The sequence below is a fragment of the Drosophila serrata genome, unplaced genomic scaffold (assembly GCF_035046125.1).
Source record: "Drosophila serrata isolate PLE 108 unplaced genomic scaffold, ASM3504612v1 contig_156, whole genome shotgun sequence".
Lineage (NCBI taxonomy): Eukaryota > Metazoa > Arthropoda > Insecta > Diptera > Drosophilidae > Drosophila > Drosophila serrata.
Genome location: NW_028257054.1, coordinates 695,330 through 716,298, shown reverse-complemented (window position 1 = coordinate 716,298; position 20,969 = coordinate 695,330). Strand labels below are relative to the sequence as shown.

At 44.1% G+C, this 20,969-nt stretch overlaps 1 protein-coding gene and 1 long non-coding RNA gene across 6 annotated transcripts in view; one reads left to right on the top strand and one right to left on the bottom strand.

Moving 5' to 3' along the window:
• LOC110177225 (irregular chiasm C-roughest protein) overlaps positions 1-20,969 on the bottom strand; it is a 108,638-nt gene that overhangs the window by 57,657 nt on the left and 30,012 nt on the right. For all 5 annotated transcript variants that reach the window (XM_086826253.1, XM_020943846.2, XM_086826250.1 and 2 more), the window contains exon 2: positions 14,722-15,966. In XM_086826253.1, coding sequence (XP_086682379.1) covers positions 14,722-14,827 — 106 coding nt within the window. In that variant the 5' untranslated portion in view covers positions 14,828-15,966. The remainder of the gene's footprint in view (positions 1-14,721; positions 15,967-20,969) is intronic.
• Positions 1-20,969, top strand: part of LOC147644560 (uncharacterized) — a 93,250-nt gene that overhangs the window by 58,894 nt on the left and 13,387 nt on the right. The window lies entirely within an intron of this gene.

The window sequence follows — 20,969 nt, the reverse complement described above, 5'->3', positions numbered from 1 at the left end:
ACCACAAACACAGCAGCATACAGCCATTCAGCACCCAGCAAAGCTCAGGCATATAAACAAGAAACACATGTGGTAATTTCCATAGGAGTTTTGTGAAAAGTTTAAGACAATTCAAATACTTCTTGTTGACTGTGATTGATGCACTTTGTGATTAGAAAACTAAATGAAATTGGACACAAATTATTGCGAATTAATAATTTGTTCTTGAGTCTCTATTATATAATTAGATAATTAAATCAGAACTATAGAATAATAATAAAAATAAATCACATTTCGTTAATGAATTAGTGAAATAATTACAAACAATTGAAATGTAATAAAGTTTATTAATTACTTTCAATCTTTTCTTTATCGTTGAACATATTAATTTAACAAAAACAAGATTCTTATGTAGTGCTCATAAAACAAAACAGAAACATAAAACAAAACTAGTTCAAGCTCTCCTCACTTCTTATTATTCCTGAAAGTTCTATGGAAGTGCCCATATGTGTCATTCATGCGTCGCAAACGTAGTCGTGGGTGCCGTAAAAACAACTTTACGTATTTCGCCCGAGATCGTAAACTGAGGCTTGTGTTTGTGTTCTGCCTGGATGTGTGTGTGTACTGGCCTTGTTTACGACTCGACTTCTTTGCCGAGCGCCTTGAGGTTGCCCTGCCTGCTGCTGCTGTAACTTGGGCTTAAATAATTCCTAACCTAGTATTTAATTGGCAGGCGTAAGCGATGGCATTGCGTATACGCCGTGTATGACATTTTAAATTGTTTATGAGCTGCCCAGGGCGGGGGGCGTTAGGCTGCGACCGAACTGTCAGTTCAAGGTTGCAACACCCGCCGGTTAATAGAATAGGCCCTGCTTTTGGGTTTCCTTCAGTCAGTTAATTGCTGAGAGAATTGGCGCTGCCAATGGCCACGCTTCTGGTTTCCTGGGCCACTGTCATGATTTGCTTGGGGCATTTGGGTTATCACTTTGGGTTAAGTGGTTCTGGTTTAATTGGCAAAGTTTTTGGCCAGCAGCCTCCCGATGTTACGCTTGTTGCGTCTCCCACATCCGCTGGCATTTAGCAGCGGTTTCCGGTCTGTCCCCCTTCTGCCCTTCCCCTTCCCCCGTTCGTCCTGTGCAAATATTTGTTTGCCAAACGCGACGACGGAAGAGCGGAACGGGGTGTAGGTGTTGCTGTGACATTGTTTGCACACGATTTGTTTTACGAAATGTACACAGAGCACACGGCAGGAGCTCTGGCCGTCGGTGTTTGCCAAGGGACTCGGAAATATTTTAATAATCATGCAGTGCATTAACTTCAGACCGCCTTGCCGCACATTGTAATTGCATAATAACAATGTTCGGATCCATGTTTACCCGCCGGCGTCACATCGCCGAACAAACAATGAAACTATCCGAGGGGACGCAAAGGAGAAAATCGAGGGATAACCATGTCTGATGGTATTTGTATGTGTGTTTTGGTAAATTATTAAGGCCTCATTGCATGTCACTACAATACGTCCGTTCGAACGTACATTGTGCCATTTTATTAGTTTTCAAAATTTAGGTTAATTAAAAATTTATTTCGTACGTATTGTGCATACACACTGCCGCTCCTGCACGCACAACCTAATGTCCTTCCTGCCTGCATTATGGCCATTGCATATGCCAATTTCGCCCCTCAACCCTCCTTGCGCCCCCCTCGGTCCCTTGGCAAATGTTGCGGAATGCAATCGATTTTGCATTTCGGCCAAATTTATGTCGCTTTCATATTGAAATGGCCTTTGGGGCCAGTGCACAGTGGATAGTTTTCGAAAGAGGTGTTTATAAACATGAATAAAATATAGAAAATTATGCAGTATTTTGCAAGGATTTTTAACTTCTAAAACCTTGAGATACTTTCTTATCACTAAGGTAAAATCGATCCTTAAATATATCATAAATTTATAAGAGTAATAAGACCCACTGTGCATGGCATGGCCATATGGGAAAGCTGCTCTTATCGGGGTAATTAATATGAATTCATTGCAAAATGTGTTGCATACTTAAGAGCGAGGCAGTTACAGGAACAGAACTTGTCCATATTTATGCGATCAATTTGCTTTTGGATGCCATAAGATGAGAAAATCCTAACTGCATTCCTGCATCACTGCAACTGAAAAGGCATTTCCCTAGCAAATATCACAAATCAGCAATGGCAAAGTAAACGGCTAACAAATATTTATGGCAAAAGGAAGCAGCCAGCCGAGGAAGTGGAACGCCTGCAATATTTATTACAAGTTGCATTCAGTCAACAAGCACAATGGCTGCCAGGCGAAAACAAACAGCCGAAGGCAGGAGCGGAGCAGTCTATTGCCATTCAAGGATATGCCATGGCAGTCGAACTCCAGCGTCAGTTCCAGCACTAGCTCCTGCTTCTCCTCCAGCTCCAGCTCCGTCCCAATCCCAGCCAGGGCGGTGGAGAGAAATCATTTAAATAAAAGTCAATGTCATGCCATGTAAAGAAGACAGCGAATAAATAGTCGCAGTCAGAATAACAGGCACTGAACTGTTCCCAGACATGCAAGCGGGGGAGCTGGCGGTGGGGCCCATTGGCTGGCACGAGCCAAGAAAACGCCAAGAAGAAGGCCAAGGGACTTGGTAAACATGAGAAATATGGGGCGTATGTGTAATATGCTCGACAGCGAAAATTGTATAAGAAATGGGATGGCAGAAGCGAAACGAAGCGGACGCCTCTTAATAAATGTCCTCCCACACTAGGAAAACAGCAAAAAAAAAAATTAAAATCTAGTTGGGTTTTTAATACAATTTAATTTTTTCGTAAGGTTTAGTTCAGTCTTTTATATATTTTGTTATGTGAGTGTTTTTGTACTTCCTCAACAAATCAATGTTACGGGAAGCTGCCTCTTTAATATGTTTTTTCTCAAATATTGGTGAATTTTTAAATGAATTATAAATATTTTTCTTAAATTCCACATCCTAAATATGTATGAATACGACAATTTTTTTGAATAATCAAAATTCGCACTAACTCATAACTAAGCCAAAAAAGTATTAATTTTAAATCGGAAAGCTGTCCTAGGCTAGTTTTTAATAGATTAATAAAACTGCATACTTAAGTAAAATTTAAAAAATTCAAATTTTTATAAATTTTTCAACATTTTTACGATGTAACCCCCTTATAAAAATTTGAAAAAAATTGTTAAAATTTGTTTTCTGCCGGAGATGGCTAGATCGACTCGGCTTATCATGCTGATCAAGAATATATATGATTTATAGGGTCAGAAATGACTCCTTTTAGAGTTACAAGCTTTTGACTGAAATTAGAATACCCTGCAATAGAAAATATATATAAATACCAAAAAGAAATCTCTTCCGAGTGAGAAAAACCTTTTGGGCATCTAGAATTTTCTGTACATGTCTTTCTAACCTAACGGAAAATCTCGGCCAAGCTTGAAGACATTTAATTTGGCATAAAAATGAGCCGTGCTGACAGATGGCCCAGATGATGGGGGAGGCGTCGCAAGGTAGTCGTTCCTGCCAACAAGGATCCAAGGCTGTGGGAATGCTGACGCAGGGTCGGAACTGCCTCTGTGACGGGGGTCGGCCCTCTAATGTATTTTCATTTTATAGGCTCATTAAATTACGCTTTATTGCCGTTAAAATAAAATATTATGTGATAAAAATGAACGTCCTTGGGCAGGACGAACGACGAAAGGTTGCCGGGCGCGCTTAAGTGCCCGGAGCATAGGAAGAGCCACTGAATATGGCACCTCTCTATAGAGCTCTGTATGGTTGGATGCATCCTGCAGTTCCCCGATCTCCACAGCACACAGCATCCTGGGGAAAAATTGCCATCAAATTTGGGCCCGCCTGGACCAACAAATCTAGTTTCCATGTCGACCTAGTTTTGTGCATGTTTGCCAGGATAAATTTATTTCTCCGCTTTCACGCTTTTTCGTTGTTTTTAATTATTCCACTTTTGTTGTCTGGCCCGGGACTTGCTAGTCCTTTTTCTTTTTTTTTCTTTTTTGTGTTTTTTTGTTGGATTTTGTCGGCTTGTCACATTTGAATGAAATGAATGAATGGGCCGGCGGATCCTTTGGGCCGGGAGCGGTTGCACTTTGCCAGCACAGAATGTCAGCCCAAACTAATCGGATTAGTGTGTCCTACTCCTTTTTTTTCTGTGCTGTGTTCTGCACGTGTGACGGATGGATCCTTGTTCACGGCAACGGTGCGCTCGTTAGCCCAAGTGACCTCCATTCGGGACTCGGCACGTTTTAGTGTAATTAAAAAGATATCCGGCAGACAGTCGGATGATAGTGGCTCCCCAGTCTCAGGACCAGCAGAAGCAGTCCCTCTTTTCGAGTTTCAACTCCAGTCACAGTCGCAGTCACCTCTGGCGCTTTTCAGCCGAAAAGATTTCTCACACCAGAGAGAGAGCCCTGACCGGTGACGTGACACGACTGCAGGAGGAAATTGTTGTCATTTCAAATGGCGGACGAACATAATTTCTGACGTATGCGATTACGGAACTGGCACTGCGCTATGGCTTACGAAAGCGGAAAAGGAAAGGGAAGCGGAAAGCGGAAGGCAGGACGCAGGACGCAGGACGCGGTAAAACTAACCGTAGACAAAGGCCGAAACGAAACAAAAAGCGACAAGCAATAAAATGAGAAACCGCGCCATACTAAAGGCTAAAGCCAAGCCAAAAGCACATCAATCAACGGCGGTTAGGGGGCGGTGGCGGCGTTATGCCAGGATGCGAAAGGATAAGCGTATTGTGCGAAAGAAAGTATACGCCCCGTGTGCTGTTTGTGCGCTGCTCTGGTTGCTCCCCGTACTGTTTGCTGTTAGTTTCATGCCACACCGACGACCACAAAATACCTACAAGTCACGGGAGCTGGGGCCAGTCAGTCAGTTAGAGCGGCAGAGACAGAAAGACAGACAGACGGACAGACAAAACAGGAGCATAAATATAAAATATGTACGTGCGTGTGTCTCGGGTGCGCTGAACAAGATTAAAGTGTTGCCAGCTTTGGGGCATGAACAATAAAAAACTGAAAAGGGATTTGGTTAGCTTTGGAAAACAAACCAGCAAATACCCTAACGCAAAATGTAGTTATTCCTTGTTGCCACAAAATATAACATTTCAAAGATTAAAGCTAAACCAACTAACCTACCTCAAATTCAATTAAAACTATTGTTCAAGTTCTAACAAATGTATAAAATTGAATAAAGACAATAGACGATGTTTGCTAAGGGATCTCAATTAGTTATAATAAACATTTAATGCAATTTATAAAATGTACAAAATATGAAGCTTCCTTTCCATATTAAAAGGGCATTCGGAAAACAAAAGCTACTGGATTGAGGCAACTTTCAAAAGTTGTGTGCAGTCTGCGTTTGGTGGTGTAGCCAACATTGTTGCCGCAACACAATTAAATGTGGCAATTTCATATTTAGTTTGCCCCGTGTGTGTGTCCTGATTAAGATGGCAGGCACACGGACAAAAAGAATGGCAAGTAAAAACAGTGGCTAGAGGAGGTGCCTGCCCCAATACATGCCAGTCGAGGCCACAATTAATCTCTCTGCAACATCACACACACACAACACACACTCTGGGGCACACACATGCCTGCGGAAGATGCATGTGTGTGTATTATTTTATGGCTCATGGTAATTACAGGTGTCGCTATAATAAATTATCTTTGAATTTACTGTTCGTTGTCGTTCTCATCGTTGTTGTCGTTGTTAATGTTGTTGCTGCCAGTTGCTTGTTCGTTGTTCTTGTCACCGGAGCAGTCTTGTCAGCGGATCCTTTGGCCAGGATAGTTGTGTGTGTGTGTGTATAAGATGGGACGAGTGAGTGTGAAGGCGAGTGCGAGGTGTGAGGGTGAGTGTGAGTGTGAGTGTGAGCCTGGATAATTGGCTGCCCAACTGCTCCCGATGATACTGATGTTCCTGCTGCTGCTGCTGCTGTTGGCAGCTCGCATGTCCTGGCATTGATAAGCTTTATTAAAAAGGATAATGAGCCTGTGGTTGTAAGCCTGCGCCAGTATGTGTGCGTGTGTTTGCCTGTGTGTAATGCGGTTTTGTAGTGCCATCCATGGCTGTGTGGCCCGTACATGTGTCCATTATAAGTTTCGCCGTTGTTTACGAGTTGTCGGTGACCGTAGTTGTTAATAGTTATGAGTTAATGGAGTTTTTGCCGCTTCCCCTGTTTGTTGCCTTCCGTTTCCATTATTATTTTCGGATTATTATGATTACTTTTGTTTGGCCGCATAATCAAATTAACTGAATGCGAGCCCTGCCACTTCCGCCGCTGCTGCTGCTGCTGTTTCTGACAAACAAGTTTATTTTTTACACGAATCCTTCGACCCGCATTTCCTGCCCTACAAAAACCCCTATAATTGCATAATCATGCCATCAATGTTTTTTCTTCCCCCTTTCTGTTTTGCTGGGGGGAAAAAATATAAAAGAACTTTCCTCAAACGACTTTTTGATGTTTCTGATTTCACTTTGATTGGGCTGAATAAAGTTACCCAAGCAAATCGATCGATAGTGAAGGCAGCAGTAACTTCTATATATTCCCTCTCACATTTTCACACACACACATCTCTTTATTTTGCCAGGAATTAAGGAAAATAAATAATAGGGAATATTTATTCGAAGGATTTCTGAATCGAAATGACTAATAAACTTGTTTTCAAGTAATTATACTCATGCCAAATGCAGAATTCTGCATAATTGCATAACAACAGAAAACCTTGTGGAAGTAAATAATAATCCCTAAAAGAAAAACATTATCCAGAAAATGTGGGTCAATGCAGGGATGAGAAGAAAAGCTGGGAAAAATAGCAGCACGCTTGATTAAAACAAAAATTTCCGCACTGTGCCTCGGACTACTTATTCTGTTTAGAGGCGGAAAGTCCTTGAATGGCTCTCCTGTTAGTGGAAAATAATTTCCAAGGTACTCGCAGCTCTCAGTTAGTTATCCTAGCATTGGTCCTAGCTATTGATTTTAGGGGCTTGGAGTTGTTGCGTCTGCATTTCAACTGGAATTTAAATGCTTTTCGAACCCGAAATCCTGTCGAGAAGCACGTTTCGAATGCACTTCACATGCAGCGAACTCGCTTCCGTTTGCTGGCTTTTACGGACTTACGTCGCCGCTCGCCGTCTGAGTGCCATTCGGGATTAAAGTGTCCAAGTCGGATGGTCAGGCAGCACCACCAGCGATTGCTCTGCCTGCTTTGGGCGCTTTGGGTGCTCTAGGTGCTTTGGGAACTTTGGGTGCTTTGGGTGCCTTGGGTGCTTAGTGCGGTTTGGTTGGGGGTGACAAGTACACGAGGCTGTTCGGTCTGTTTATGCATGTGCTGAAACGGTAATTTAATGAGCGCACCAGGTATAATCCTAGTCAGGACTTTGCAGAGCTCTCTCTCTCTCTCGCTCGCCTGCCACTCGAGGCAAGCAGGAAACGGAAATTACTTTGCAAACACTTTGCACCGTCGTCCTGACGTCGCTTAACCCGCGCCTCGAGTCAAACGTAGTCGGTGGGGGTTAAGGTCCTGGCAGCGTCTTGCGTCATTTTCATTTTCTTCACGCTATTCCTGCCACTACTACAAGCTCTGGCTCCTTGGCCCTTTCAGCCCATCCGTGCAGCCCTTTTTATGGCCAACGGCTGTATGAAATATGAATTGCGGTTACTTCAAAAATCTCCTTTGCTCGCCTGGCCAACGGCAACAGCAACAAAAATCAACTGCATTTAACTTTGTTGTGCCTTTTCGTCGTCGTCGTCGCCGTAGTCGCTGCTGCTGTGGCACATTGCCATTTTATGGCTAAATCCACTTTGCCAGGACAAACACTCACACACACACACCACTTTGCCGTGAAAGGAAGCAGGACTTGGCCAGGTGGCCGAAGGGGTTTCCACCTATGGCTTATTGAAACTTGTTGTAAGTTAAATTATGGCCGAAATGCTGCTGGCTGCTGCTGTTTTAGTCCTTGCCAGCGAGTGTGTGTGTGTGCGGGTTGAAATTACCTTTAAATTGAAAATTATTGTATGTGCTCGCGCTCGACTCGCACTCGAATCGCAGCTCCTCCAACGCTCGCCTGGCTGTAACATAAATTTCTGCGGTTTCTGCTGCAAATTGCGTTGGGTGGTAGATGGTGGGTGGTGCTGTGTCCTGGGTGGTGTGTCCTGGGTGGCGGCCCAAAAGCGAACCAGCAGCAGCCAGGAATTACCTTTTCAATTTGAGACTCCTCGGCTCAGCGGCAGGTAAATGAATTAATGTGTGTGGGTGGGGCAACTACGGGGGGAGCTCTTAATTTATATTCATAAACAAGAAGAGGCGGTCGAGCCCAGAAGCAGAGATTTAGAGGCCTTGAGTCCCAAATGATTGGAATGGAAGAGAGAATGGAATGGAAGTGAATAGAGGTCTCTGGACACCAGTTGTCCTTTTTGTCAATTTGGGAATGGGCTTTTAAAATGATTAAATTTCATTTTGGCAAATATGGCGCCGTGACAGCCTGCCTGCCGGGCAACAGCTGGCTATCGTTTTCGCTTCGATTTGTGTGACATGTTTATTAAAACAACTCTCTTAAAGTGGATCTATTTAAGGACTTTCCCCGCCCTTGGAACTGATTTTTGCCATAACTCTTGTCGGTTGTCCAGGGAATCGCCCGGGTTCAACAGTTTTGAACTTGCAGCAAAGCCGGTGACACTTTCCCCACACACTCCCCACACACACACTTGGCACGCGTTCCTCGTTTCGGCAAATTGTCGCTGGCCCCAGGCTCCTCCCGGACTTGTTTGTTTGCCTGGCGGGCTCGTAAATAAATCATTTGATAACTTGACGCGCTGCCTTCCTTCCGCCTTCGATACGGGGCCAACCGACCACGCATATCCCACTGCTCCTGGTCCTGTGGTCAAGGACTCACCTCAAGCGACTGGCGACTTGTCCGCCGCCACAAGATATTGTGATTTATTTGCTTTCGCTTGGCTGTGACGTGACGCGACGTAGGGCAAAATATCGATTGGTTACGAATTTACGAGGAACACAAGAAGAAATTGGGGACTCTTTTAAGTGAAAATGATGTGATTTTCATCATAATTTGTAACTAACTTTTCAAGATACAGATTGCTGGATAGTTTGGAATATATAAACTCCTTTAGCATATGACTTTCGATCGGATTGATTAACTTTCTTCACATATTTTTTCCCTGTGCACTGGCTTGGCAATTTCCAGTTGCCACTTTGTTGCTTTGGCCTTATCTGCACAAACTTTGGCGCAAAACGCAAACGAGGAACGAGAAAGCGTCGTTAATTTTTACTGATACTCGTTGTGCGGGGTGAAGGATGAAGCGTTTCTATTGGACATTGCCGGGGGCAACCGCTCGCAGTTTCAATTATCTAAGTCCTCTCTTTCATGTGGCTGCCGACAACAATTTACACTGGCTTTTGAGCGGGACGGCTGGCCAAATAGTTGGAATTCCCCCAAATTGATTTCCTCTGTCGTGGCGGAGAGACGAATGCGAGTTGTTGCCTCATTTCGAGGGGGCGAAAAGGCGAAAACTTTTGCCAGCGCCAAAGGTATACACCCCCGACGGCTGGGTCGTAAAAAAAAAACCAACTCTCTAAGCTTTTCCGGGGCCACAACAGGGTTTTCCACTTACGGCTGGGAGGTATCAGGTGGCATAAGGACGCTGTCATAAGCGAATCAATATGACTGCCGGCAGTCGCCAGGTGCTGCTTGCCGGGCCAATCAGCTATTAATAGAGCTGAGAATCAGCTTAGGAGGCAGACTTATGGACGGGACGCCACACACTCACGCTTGACCCCCAAAGAAAAAGAAAGCGGACGATTTTCTATTTATAATCGGGCTGAAACGGAGACCTGGCCCTAAGCCTTCGTCTTTGGTCCTCCATCTACGTCCTGTGGCATGGGGATTAGGTATTTGAAAAGTTTCTGACCCAAAAGGCTTTGGCATGTGTGTTAAGGGAGGTATGAAGTCCGTAGACAGAGATATATCTCTGGTTGGATTTTGTTTGCCTGACTTTGTTGCCACTTGCCAACAATGGCAACCTGTCCGGACTTGGGACTATGGACTGTGGAGTGCGGAGTGTCCCTGGCTCGGATTTGCCCATTTGCCTGAATGCCCATTATCGTCATCTCCATCATCGCCATCAGACCCGACTTGAGCCCCGGCCTGAGCCCCTAACCCAACCCATTTTTGCGTTTTTGATCTATGCCCCCTTCGAAAAGGGACTGACTCGCATAACATACTGACAAAAGTTTCCAGGCGCCACAAACTTTTCGATGACTCCTCCCCGTCCTTGGAGCTTGCCTTCGCTTCAGCCAGTTGTCATGGCAAATTCTGAACGGAGATATTCAATTTGGGTGGTCCCTTCCTCACAAGCCTTAATACTTTCTAAGCAGTTTGAAGTTTTGGGTCCCCTTTAAATGGCCACAAATTGATGTCGGAATGCCGATGCTGCAAATTAACTCAAACGCTACGCGTTTACTGCATCAAAAAGATTAACTTATTAACAAATTAAGTCGGTCTGTCAAGTGGGGAAAGTGGCGGCCAGGTGTCGACCAACCGAAAAATAAGGCCATCGCCTTGCTTCTGCCTTTCCGGGCACAATTAAATTTGGAAGTATTATTCTTGGCAAATGCCAACGGAAGGAGATGCCCGGGGAAATGGGACTCACGCTCCGGCGATCTAAGCCTCTGGGTCCGTAAAAATTCAAACAATATGGCCAAAAGCTCATCAAGCGCATCAGCAGGTCTTAGCCTGGCCCAAAGCCGACAGCATCTTGGCCCGGAACGAGAAGCATGAGCCGGAACGGCCAGGACCTCTGCCTGGCCACCAAAATCCATTTTGGCAGCCGGGAATAGTCTGGGACTCTTCGGGGCTGAGTTCGGTGAATGCAAGGTAGTGAAATTTACAATTTAAAATGCATGCATAATGAATGCTGTTTGCAGGCCAAAGTCTTTCATACCCCGAAGGCTGGGAAAGCACGGCCATGACCTCCTCCTGTGCTCCTCCCCTTCCGCGTGGCTCACTCCTGGCAGTGAAACAAGCAAGGCGACCAAAAAGAAAAACACATCACAACAACTCAACTTGGTCGACTCGACGACTTCAACTGCAGCTGGAAAAATCCTTAATCTGTGAGAAATTTAGCAAAAGCACATTGAAATTGGGAGAATGCACAGAGAAAAATGTCAGTTTAATGGTTGGGTAACACAAAAAACTACCTGAACTTAATGGAAGTACTATAATTCTCTTGATAAATGTAAAGAATGTAAAACAAACATCAATTTCTGGTAGGAATGTTATTTTTAAGTACATTCCTTATCCTTAAAGGGTTAGTATTTGAAAGTACTATTCCTTTACTCTTTAAAATCAATACTTTTCCCTCTCTGTATGTTGTTGTGGGAAAAGTCGAGAGCGGAGAACGGATGGCATGTGACCATGACTGGAAGCTGGATAGATGCTGCCGTTGGCCTTTGCTTTGTTTTTTTTGGCTTATTTTGCATTAGAAAAGCACTAACAAGCCGGCGATGGGCGAGGGTTTCTCCAACTTCCACTATCCACACCTCCTCCTGGATGTGTGTGTGCACATATTTGCACGACTTTGTTTGCCAACACACATACACACAGGGGTACACACACGGGGCACAACAACTAGGATCGAAAAATGTGTGCATAATTTCGCTTGGCAAAAATATGCTTTGGTCCTTGGAGAGTACAAAGCAAGGAAATCGATGACAGGACACATGCCAAGCGCCACCCCGGCACTCCTTCCGCTGGGATCGCTCTTTACACTTGCTTTGTTTGCGGATTTTCCCAGTGTCCCTCAGCTCCTGCTTAGCCCCAGGAATCCCCGCTCTCATCTGCATCTTCAATTGAGCCCAAAATGCTGCGTTCTCTAATTTAATTAGGCGCGTGCCGCAACGGGAAGCTGTTTGCAATCAGGCATCGCATACAAGCACCTTTTGGGTGCCCCAAATTCCACCTCCACCCACCTTCCACCCATCTTATTCCCTTACATAAACCGCACCCAGCTCAAAAGGATATATATATACATACATACGTATGTATTTACATGTGAGCAATATTTTCATTACGTGCTCCGTACCTTGGCAACCGCTGGCGACAATTTTTCCCATATTTTCCCCGCACTTTTCCACGTAATTCCGCAGGTTGCGCTTCCCTTTAATTGTCGCACACACGTGACACCGCGGGTCTGTTCCTTTTTTCAGTGGTAGGAAGGTGGGTAATATTATCCTTTTCTAGGAACCATTTAGTCCTATTATAGGAAAATGTAACTATAATATTTAATTCATAGCATTTAAGTAACCTACCCTACATTCTATAGAATATGTTTTGTCTGGGTAAAGAGAAACTTATTCGTAGCTCCTGGTAAAAACGAGGCTGCCATCACATTGCCATGGCATATCGATTGAACACAGAGCACAAATCTGTTACCTGGACCTGGTTTGATTAAGTTTTTGCTTTCATTATTTTAGTGCGCCATTAAAAGTTGCCACCCAACTTGGTTTGGCGCCCAACTTTTTGCTATACGAACTTTTGTGATTTTATTTTCCAAAGGGGGGGAGGATGGGAATAAAGCTGCAATTTCCATTAACGGAGGCAATCAGCTGCTCACACACATGGCACACATGACACACTTGGGTTACTGATACTCCAAACCGTTGCCCATTAAACACATTCCAAAATTGAAAAGTCATGTTGAACTTGGCTTGGTACTTCGGCTTTTTGGCCAGTTTGCATGATTTGTATTTATCTGGGCAAGTGGAAAGCTCTTATCGGAGTGAAACTTTCAGTTTGATTACTTAAGAATTTTGGTCAATGATTTCGAATAGAGCCAAATAGTTGTCCGAACTTCAAGTGTGAGACTCGCACACTCGGCTTTCGCCTTTTAGCCTCATGGCCGTAATAAATTTCGGCCTGCTTGAGTGCCGCCAACACAGACAAGGAGGTGGCATATGTGAGGAGTTGCCGCCACCATGATGTCCTGGCCATTATCCTGCATATAAAGTTGTTCATTTCCTTGTTGTTTTTTGGTCATTCGTGCTTTGATTTGACCATCGGCGTTTTCCCCCCGCTGGCTGCCATTGTACATGGCATGGCATGGCATACATAATAAATTTTATGAAACGTAAATTTTTATTGAGACCAATTTTTGTCGCTGCCATAAAAGCAAAGAGAGAGAGAGGCAGCATAAAAGGAATCACTCGTTCCGAATCAAATCGAATCGATGGCGAATGTTTTATTTATGTGCCGGGTTCAATTTGGAAATTAATTTCGCATTAACTACTTTCGTTGCCGAATTAGAGCGACGAAAGCAAACACAAACACAGCAGTAGCATTACGAATGCTCACTGGATAAATAGCAAATATTGTGACTGCCTTCCCCCACTGAGGCATTTCAAATAGTTTGAATTAGGAAAACAACACAAAGCAAAAAAGCAGGGGAAAAGCCAAAACACAAACAACAACAGAGAAAGAGCCGCACCGAATTAGAAATTGTTGCTCTCTACATGAAAATGAAAACGGAAAATATTACAAATCAAACAGGGAAGGCTTTGCAACAAAAGTAAAATGGAATCCAATGAAATGAAATGAAAGGGACTTTGAACCGTGTGACCAGGGACCAGCTGCTGATCTATGTGATCTGTGATGGACAAAACAACAAACTAAACTAACAACACATTGTTTTGCATGCGAAAATGTAGCAATGGAATTTTCTATGGGTGTGCCCACACTGCGTATACGTAATCCGCATGTGAACTTGGCATTAAAATCATCGTTCGCCATTCCTGCCTTCGATTAGAAACGCAAACAAAACTGGCAGAAGAATGATGAAATGACCACTTACATTGAAAATCAAAATGTTTCAGTAATTGCCTTAAGCTCTGCCCACGATCCCATATGATTATCGGATTATGCATGTGAGATATAATGTTACATGCATATTCATAACAAGCAGTAATATTTATTGGAGCGATTGCTGTTGCTGTTTTTAACGCCGCTCATTAAAAATGCACCGGTGATGCTGTGTAAAAGGCTTGAATTGTTAATGAAATAATGAATATATATGAGTTTAAGCGGCTTTCGGCTGGGTAATTATATTTCAATTATCTGTAGGATGCCGAGAGTATGCCGTTGACCTAGATCAAGGACCTCAAAAGGTCCTTGGCTAGTAAGTACGTATGTATGTAAGTGAACCACCTTCACCTCAAGGAGAGTGCACTCATCAGCTCACGGCTCATTAGCACGTTTCCAAGGGGAGGGGGAGGAGGGAATATGAAGGAGGGATAAGGACTCGGCAGACGACTTGATTGAACTCCAATGAGCTCACAGAAGCCTGCTCTGGCGGAGCTCAAGATTAATGCTAATGTGACAACTTAATCGAAAGCCATTTACAAGTCATGTCAAGTGGAGAGAGCCGGCTTTGGCTTTGGCTCTGTCTCCAGATCCGGGTCCGGGTCCGGGTCCGGGTCCGTCTCTGTCTCTACCCCCCCGAGCTCAGTCTCTGGTCCTAAAGCTTGTTATTATGACAGGGCCTCGAAACGGCAAGCATGACGACGGCGAATCCATAAAAAAGCACGTTAAATATTTGCATTAATTCCATGGGAAGGGAAGGGGGCGGTACTGATAAGTCTGAGATGCTAACAGGAAACCGGAGACAGGGACTGCTGTTGACACTTACCCGGCAAACATGATGCGACTGCGATGCCGATAAGGAGCAATAGTTGGACTCCCCACCTCCTCCTGTGCGTTCTGCTCGTCCTGCCGCTCCTGTTTTGTCTGCTCATTTTGCCAAAAGTCGTTTGGCTCTTATCACTAAATGCGTTACTTTGTCAACGACCCGAGTTTCACGGGGTGGTTTCTGTGTTGTGTGTTTGTGTGTGTGGGGTTCTCACTCGCGCACACGAATTTCAGTGTTCACGGCTCAATTTGGTAGTGGTAATGGTTGTGGTATCGGTATCGGTATCGGCGGAATCGGTATCGGAATCAGTCAGATATGTTTGTGGCTGCAGGCGGCGATCTTGCCGTGCATAAACAATAAAAAATATCGAAACACGTAGGCCCGAACTGTCATGACAGAAACGAAACAGGAACTGCAAAGCCGTGTGCCGTCTGTCCTTTTGTTATTTGATATTTTTTAGCTTCCCAGTTTCGGTTGATCACTTTTTTTTGTTTTTGGTGCGGGGTTTTGGTGCGGGATATTAAGTTCCGCTTCGCGCCGCGCGTTTGTTGATGGTTTTTTGTTTCTTAATCAGAAATTTACACAATCCAGAAAGGATGAAAGCGGAGTGAAAATTTTCAATCAAAAGTTTACTCCTCTTTTTTTTCGCTGTCTCACTCTCTCTCGTCTGATTCGCGGCTTTTACTTGATTTTTTTTCTTGTTGCTTTTTAGCGCTCGTTAACTCTAGCGTTCTTTTTGCGTCTTTGTTTGTTCCGTTTTTTTTTTTTTGTCTTTTCGCCGCTTTTTGTTTTCTCAATTTTTTGCTCAATTTTTAATGCAATTTCCACGCTTAACTGCACTTTTTGCCATTTCGCTTGTTATTCCTGTTTCCTCTGTTGTTGCTGTTGCTTTTGCTGTTTCTGTTTCTGTTTTTGCATTGCACTTATTTACACGAAATTCACAAACACAGACACACACATTCACGTCCAATGGCGACCGGAAACAGACAGAGACAAAATATGTACACAATTTCCAACGCTCTCGCTCTTTCCGCTGTTCCCGCTCCCTCCGCTGCAAATTGCTTTTGTTGTCCGCCGATATTGCAGTTATTGTTTCAGCCGCTGGTTCCGTTCCTTCAAATCAAATCAGTTACGGAGTGTCCTCATCAAGGAGTTTAGGGTCCTGCTCGAGGACACGGATGTGGACTCGGGATCTAGGACTGGACTCGGTCGGGAGTCGAGCCTTGGCATCTTATTCGCATAAGTCTGGAAAGATACAAGAAACATTTGGTTTAGTTACACATTTTCTATATATGATACGAATTTCATATTGATTTCCATTTGTATTCCTATTCAAAACATGTCAAGTTCAAATCATTTACATTTGTTACACCTTGCTTTACGCCACAACAAAATCATGAAAATTAAAGAAATCACATTTGCAGAAGTGTTCTGATCTGATTCTAAGACTGAGGCTTTATTTTTAGAAGCTCATGACCAGGTTATGAGAAGAAGCAGCGTCTCATTTAGAATTTTCTTTGAAGCTGGCAGAGGCTTTTGCATAAATTATTAGCACATTTGGGGCTTTTTTCCCCCGCCTGCCTGCGGCCGGTCACTATGAACGTACATATGCTGAACTTAGCAGGATGGTATTGTCAGAAGGATAATGTGTCACCTAAGTTCACCCCCCGTTCCTTAGGTGACTGAAAGACTGACTGACTGACGCCTGTCTGAGTCCTGTCCCCATCCGCCATCCGCCGTTGAGGCCTTTGTTCCTTGGCTGCAGCTATTATTATGCTTTATTTTCCGCTTGACACCTTTGGGCTGCGTTGCGCATTTCCTTTTCTGCAGTCACTGAACGAGCCCCCATTGCCATTTATGCGCGACTTTTTCCCACTTTCACACTCGCATTCAGACTTTTTTGCCCCGTCTATGACGACCTGGCCGATAGGCTTACCCAAGGCTAAAGCGAATGCCCCCCAGCTACCCAAGAAGAGGGGTAGCTTCAGGGGGGTAGGGCGATGCTGGAAGGGTTGTACGCTTTCTTATCAACATGCACGTCGACGTCAACGTGAGGCAGAGACGTCATGTCGTCGTCTGAATTGAAATTTATTATTCTGCTTTGTCGTGCGTATGTGTGTGGAGCGACTCACTCCCATTTTATACTTTTCGTACACTTGGAGAAATAATAAGCTTTTAGAGATCAATGGAAATCAATTTTAAAATGTTAAAATCACAGGTTTAAGAATAGGTGACAGTCTTGAGGAAAGAGTATGTAAAGGATACTTATTAGTATTTCTGAAAACTATGTTTATATAAACATCAAAATTATATTCATACTATAAAAACCTATGAATTTCTTTGCAATTTAAGCTTTTTAGTCAAACTTTAACTTCCAGTGTACAATTTCTCTTGCCTCCCCCTTGACACCGCCACTTTCTTGGAGCAGTTTTGTGAGTGCCTGGCACTTTTTTGAGATGCCCATGTCTGTGCTCCGCTCCTACTTCCCCTCTTGGTGGCATCCCCCTGCTGCAAGCATTTAATATTTTTCCATGCTCCCCACCTCTTGTGTATTTATTTTTTCCTTCTGCCGAGGCAAGTCCCCACCCGTGCTTCTTCTCCTGCTTTTACTTTTGTTAATTGCTTTTCATCTGGGGTAAGCGGCGAACTGTCTGGGGGACCACCTTTGATGTGCGACCTTTCATTGGGTCGGGCTGGCTTGCTGTGGGCTCTCGCACTTAGGGATATTGTTCACATGTCTCAATTATCCTTTTGATTTTGTACACATGAAAGCTCCCCCGAAGTTTTGCGCTTTTGTTGGTCCAATTTCAAAGCGAAACTTGGCCCGGTGGAGGAGAGGGGCACAGGCTCCTCTTTGGGCCAGTTATTATTAAAATGTTTGAAACTGAATTGTCTGTAGGTACAGCTATATACATATATACCTTACTTGGCCATATACTGGCAATAAAAACTGCATAATTTGGACATTTCTATACAGGCTTATGTGCGGATCCTGTGAGAGAAACAAATGGTCACAGCCATGTCCAGCGGCACAGAAAAAGTAAAAAAAGAAAGAAAGAAATGGGATGAAATTGTAGTTAGTTTATTTCCCTGTTTCTGCTGACATTTGCCGTTTTTGTCGCTTAGCACGTTTGCCAAAGTGAAGTGGAGAAAAAAAACGGAGTAGAGCGCACAAGAAAAAGCTGAGTTGGAAATTATGCAAAGATTATGTGCACAGCTTGGGGGAGGAGGGAGGAGATGAAGGGATCCTGGATACTAGATACTAGATCCCGGATCCTGGATCCCAGATACTGTGCCGAGCAAGTTAACTTGTCGCCGTGGTCACGACTGACGGCGAGAGCCGAGGTGCTGCGAGGTGTGGTTAGGTTAGGTCCTGGACCGGCAGCAGGAGCAGTTGGGACAAGGCCCAACTTAAGTCGAGTGACATGTAAATCTAGCCCCAGGTTGCGGCCACGGCAGCTGCTGCTACGGCTTCTGCTCCTTCTGCAACAAAAACAAAAAAAAAAAAGAGTTGCGGGCAAAAAGCAGAGCCGAGCCGAGATGATGATGATAATGCGGTCGTTCCAGCACCACTCCGAGTCCTTATGAAGAACCCCCCTAACAACACCCGCCGCCCCATTACCAGCCACCATGCCCAGGAGCCACATTTTCCCTCCTGAAAATCAGTTAAATGAGTTTGTTTACATGTTACGCCGCTGTGGCTTTTTTTCTTCCATTTTTGTTGTATTTTTTTGTTCCAACGACTTTCCACTGAGGGCGGTGAGACGAAATTATATTATAAAGGACTTTAAAGACCGAAGTTTTCCTTACTCTGTAAGGTTTTATGTGGATGTAGTTATTAAACTAAAACCATTACGGTTGTTGTTATTTTTGAAAACCAGTTTTTTTTAATTAAATTTAAAGCAAATTAAACATTTAAAAGTTTTCTATTACCCGTTCTCCGTTTCTCTCTTTAAAACTGTTAATAAACTCTGGTTTAATTATTTCTAAATATGTACATTTCACATTCTATATCTACAATTTCCCTCAACTTCAATTCAAACAATTCTGGCATTAGCTGGAAAAATCCCTAAAAGAAACTCGAGCACCCACATTATTATATCTTGGCGGAAGTTCGACAATAGTACCCTACGCAAGGGTATATACAAAACGAAAAATGTTTTGCATATATGCTGGAGGGACGTAGGTCGGGGTCCTTGAAGGACCCCAGGAAGCGAGGCGACATTGTCTGGACGACGTTTTTCTGCGGAAATGGATGTAGGGGGGAAAAAATCCCCATACAATTTACTTTGGTAACTCGATATACACAGTCTGAGTCGCAGGCCTAAAAGTATGCAGCATATAATTTGCGTTTGTTTGCCACTGCTGCCGCTTGCTTTATGTAATTTGCATGTAAACATGTGTTTCGCGCTCATGTGAGTGTGAGTGAGTGTGGAGTGTGTGTGTGAGTGATGTGGGTTTGTGTTGGCAACGGCCCTTAGACACACACATACATACACCGTTGAAAAAATTACGCCCAACATCAAATGATTTTGTTTAACATATTTTGTTATTAAGTGTGGAAATGTGCATATTTCGCTCGGCGGAACATTCCCCTCGGGGAGCTTTGCGGGTTGCACGGTCCTTCGTATTTACCCCGTTGCAGGACCCTTTTTCGGCGCACCCGCTCCATTTGCCGTTCGTGCCTGCAGTAAATTTCCGTTTGCCATCTTTCAGGACGAGGCAGGCAGGCAGGCAGGCAGGACCTGGCATACTTCACTTGAACTTTGTGTAGCGTGAACTTCTTAAATTATTGGCCTAGGCCCTTTCCTTAGGCATAAACTGCAACCTCCCCCACAAAACTTCCCTTTCGGCAAATGGCACTTTTCCCCCGGGGGCTCTTGGCGAATTATGTTTTTGCCAACTTCTTAAACTTGCTTTGCGGCCTGATTCGACCTGCTGCCCTTTGACAATTGACAGTTCGATGGCTCGTTGAAGTTTTACCAATTAGCCCGATTTCCCCTTCCGTCCCCTTCTTGAACTGCACCTCACGTTCTGCAATTTGTTTGCTCCTTGCTTCTAGGATATTGTTGTTTAGCCAACACAAGACAACAGTTATTGAGGAATACCATAAACCAGTCTCACACTCTCACATGCACACCAAGCTGATAGATAAATAGAAAAACGACGGACGGACATTCACTTGCTCTGGGTCATAACAATTTCTTGGCTCTGGGATCCAGATCCACATCCACATGCACATCCACATCCATATCCTGATCCAGACGTGGCCGCACTTCCTAATGCCGCTTGCGACGCTTTGATGCAGCCCAATCAACGTTGCTGCAACATTATTGTTGTAAGCCCGAGAAGATCCCCTTTTCTGCTTCCGTAATTCCACACTGAGAAAAGTCGAAAAAACTTTAAATGGAACGCAATTTTCAGGTGAGAATTAAGCAAAGAAAGTCTTGAAAGAAAAAGTTAATTGTAAGGATAACCCTTGAAATTATAAATATGTAAGCAACAAACTTTAAAGGAGTAGAGACTTACTCATCTGGCTTTCTTTTCGCCGAGTGCAGCGATTTTCTTTAAGTTTCTTGCTCATGGCTCATGGCTTGGAAGGGTAAATGTGCTTAAGTCGTTCTACCATTGCCGTTGCCTGTGCAAAACGAGTATTTCAATTGCTCTTGGCTGCGGTAGTAAATAGAAAGTGTTAAATGCTCGGGGTATCGGGCGGGGGAACCGGGGTTTAAGCTAAGCAAATACGGCTCTATATACGCCATATTAAAACTCAAATTCAAGCAGCAAACTCTACTTGCACCCACTCCGGATCCCAATCCTATTCGCATTCGCTTTTGCATTCCCATTCCCAATCCGAGTCCCAATCCCATTGCCATTCGCAATCCCATCAAACTTAAAGTTAAGTCCAAGTCGGCGCTCCCGAACAAAGGCGTTGTATTCATTTCTTATTTAAAACTACCGCTTGTTGGCCCGACAGATGGATGGCTGGCTGGTTGTGGATGGATACCAGGCCATTAGATTCACGACTTGGCTGTCTGCCTTGGCCCGGCACATGGAGTTTTATTTATTGAACTGTGAATAAATATTTTGCCGTGCTCCCAACAAGCACCTTCGAGGGGCTAAGCGCCCTGATCTGAGCCAGAACAGGCCACATCCCCCTTCAGAAGGGACCGCAATCGATAGACACCCTTTGAGTGGGTGTTGATTCTGCAGTTTGCAGCTCACTGCAGCAATGTGTGTGTGCGGGT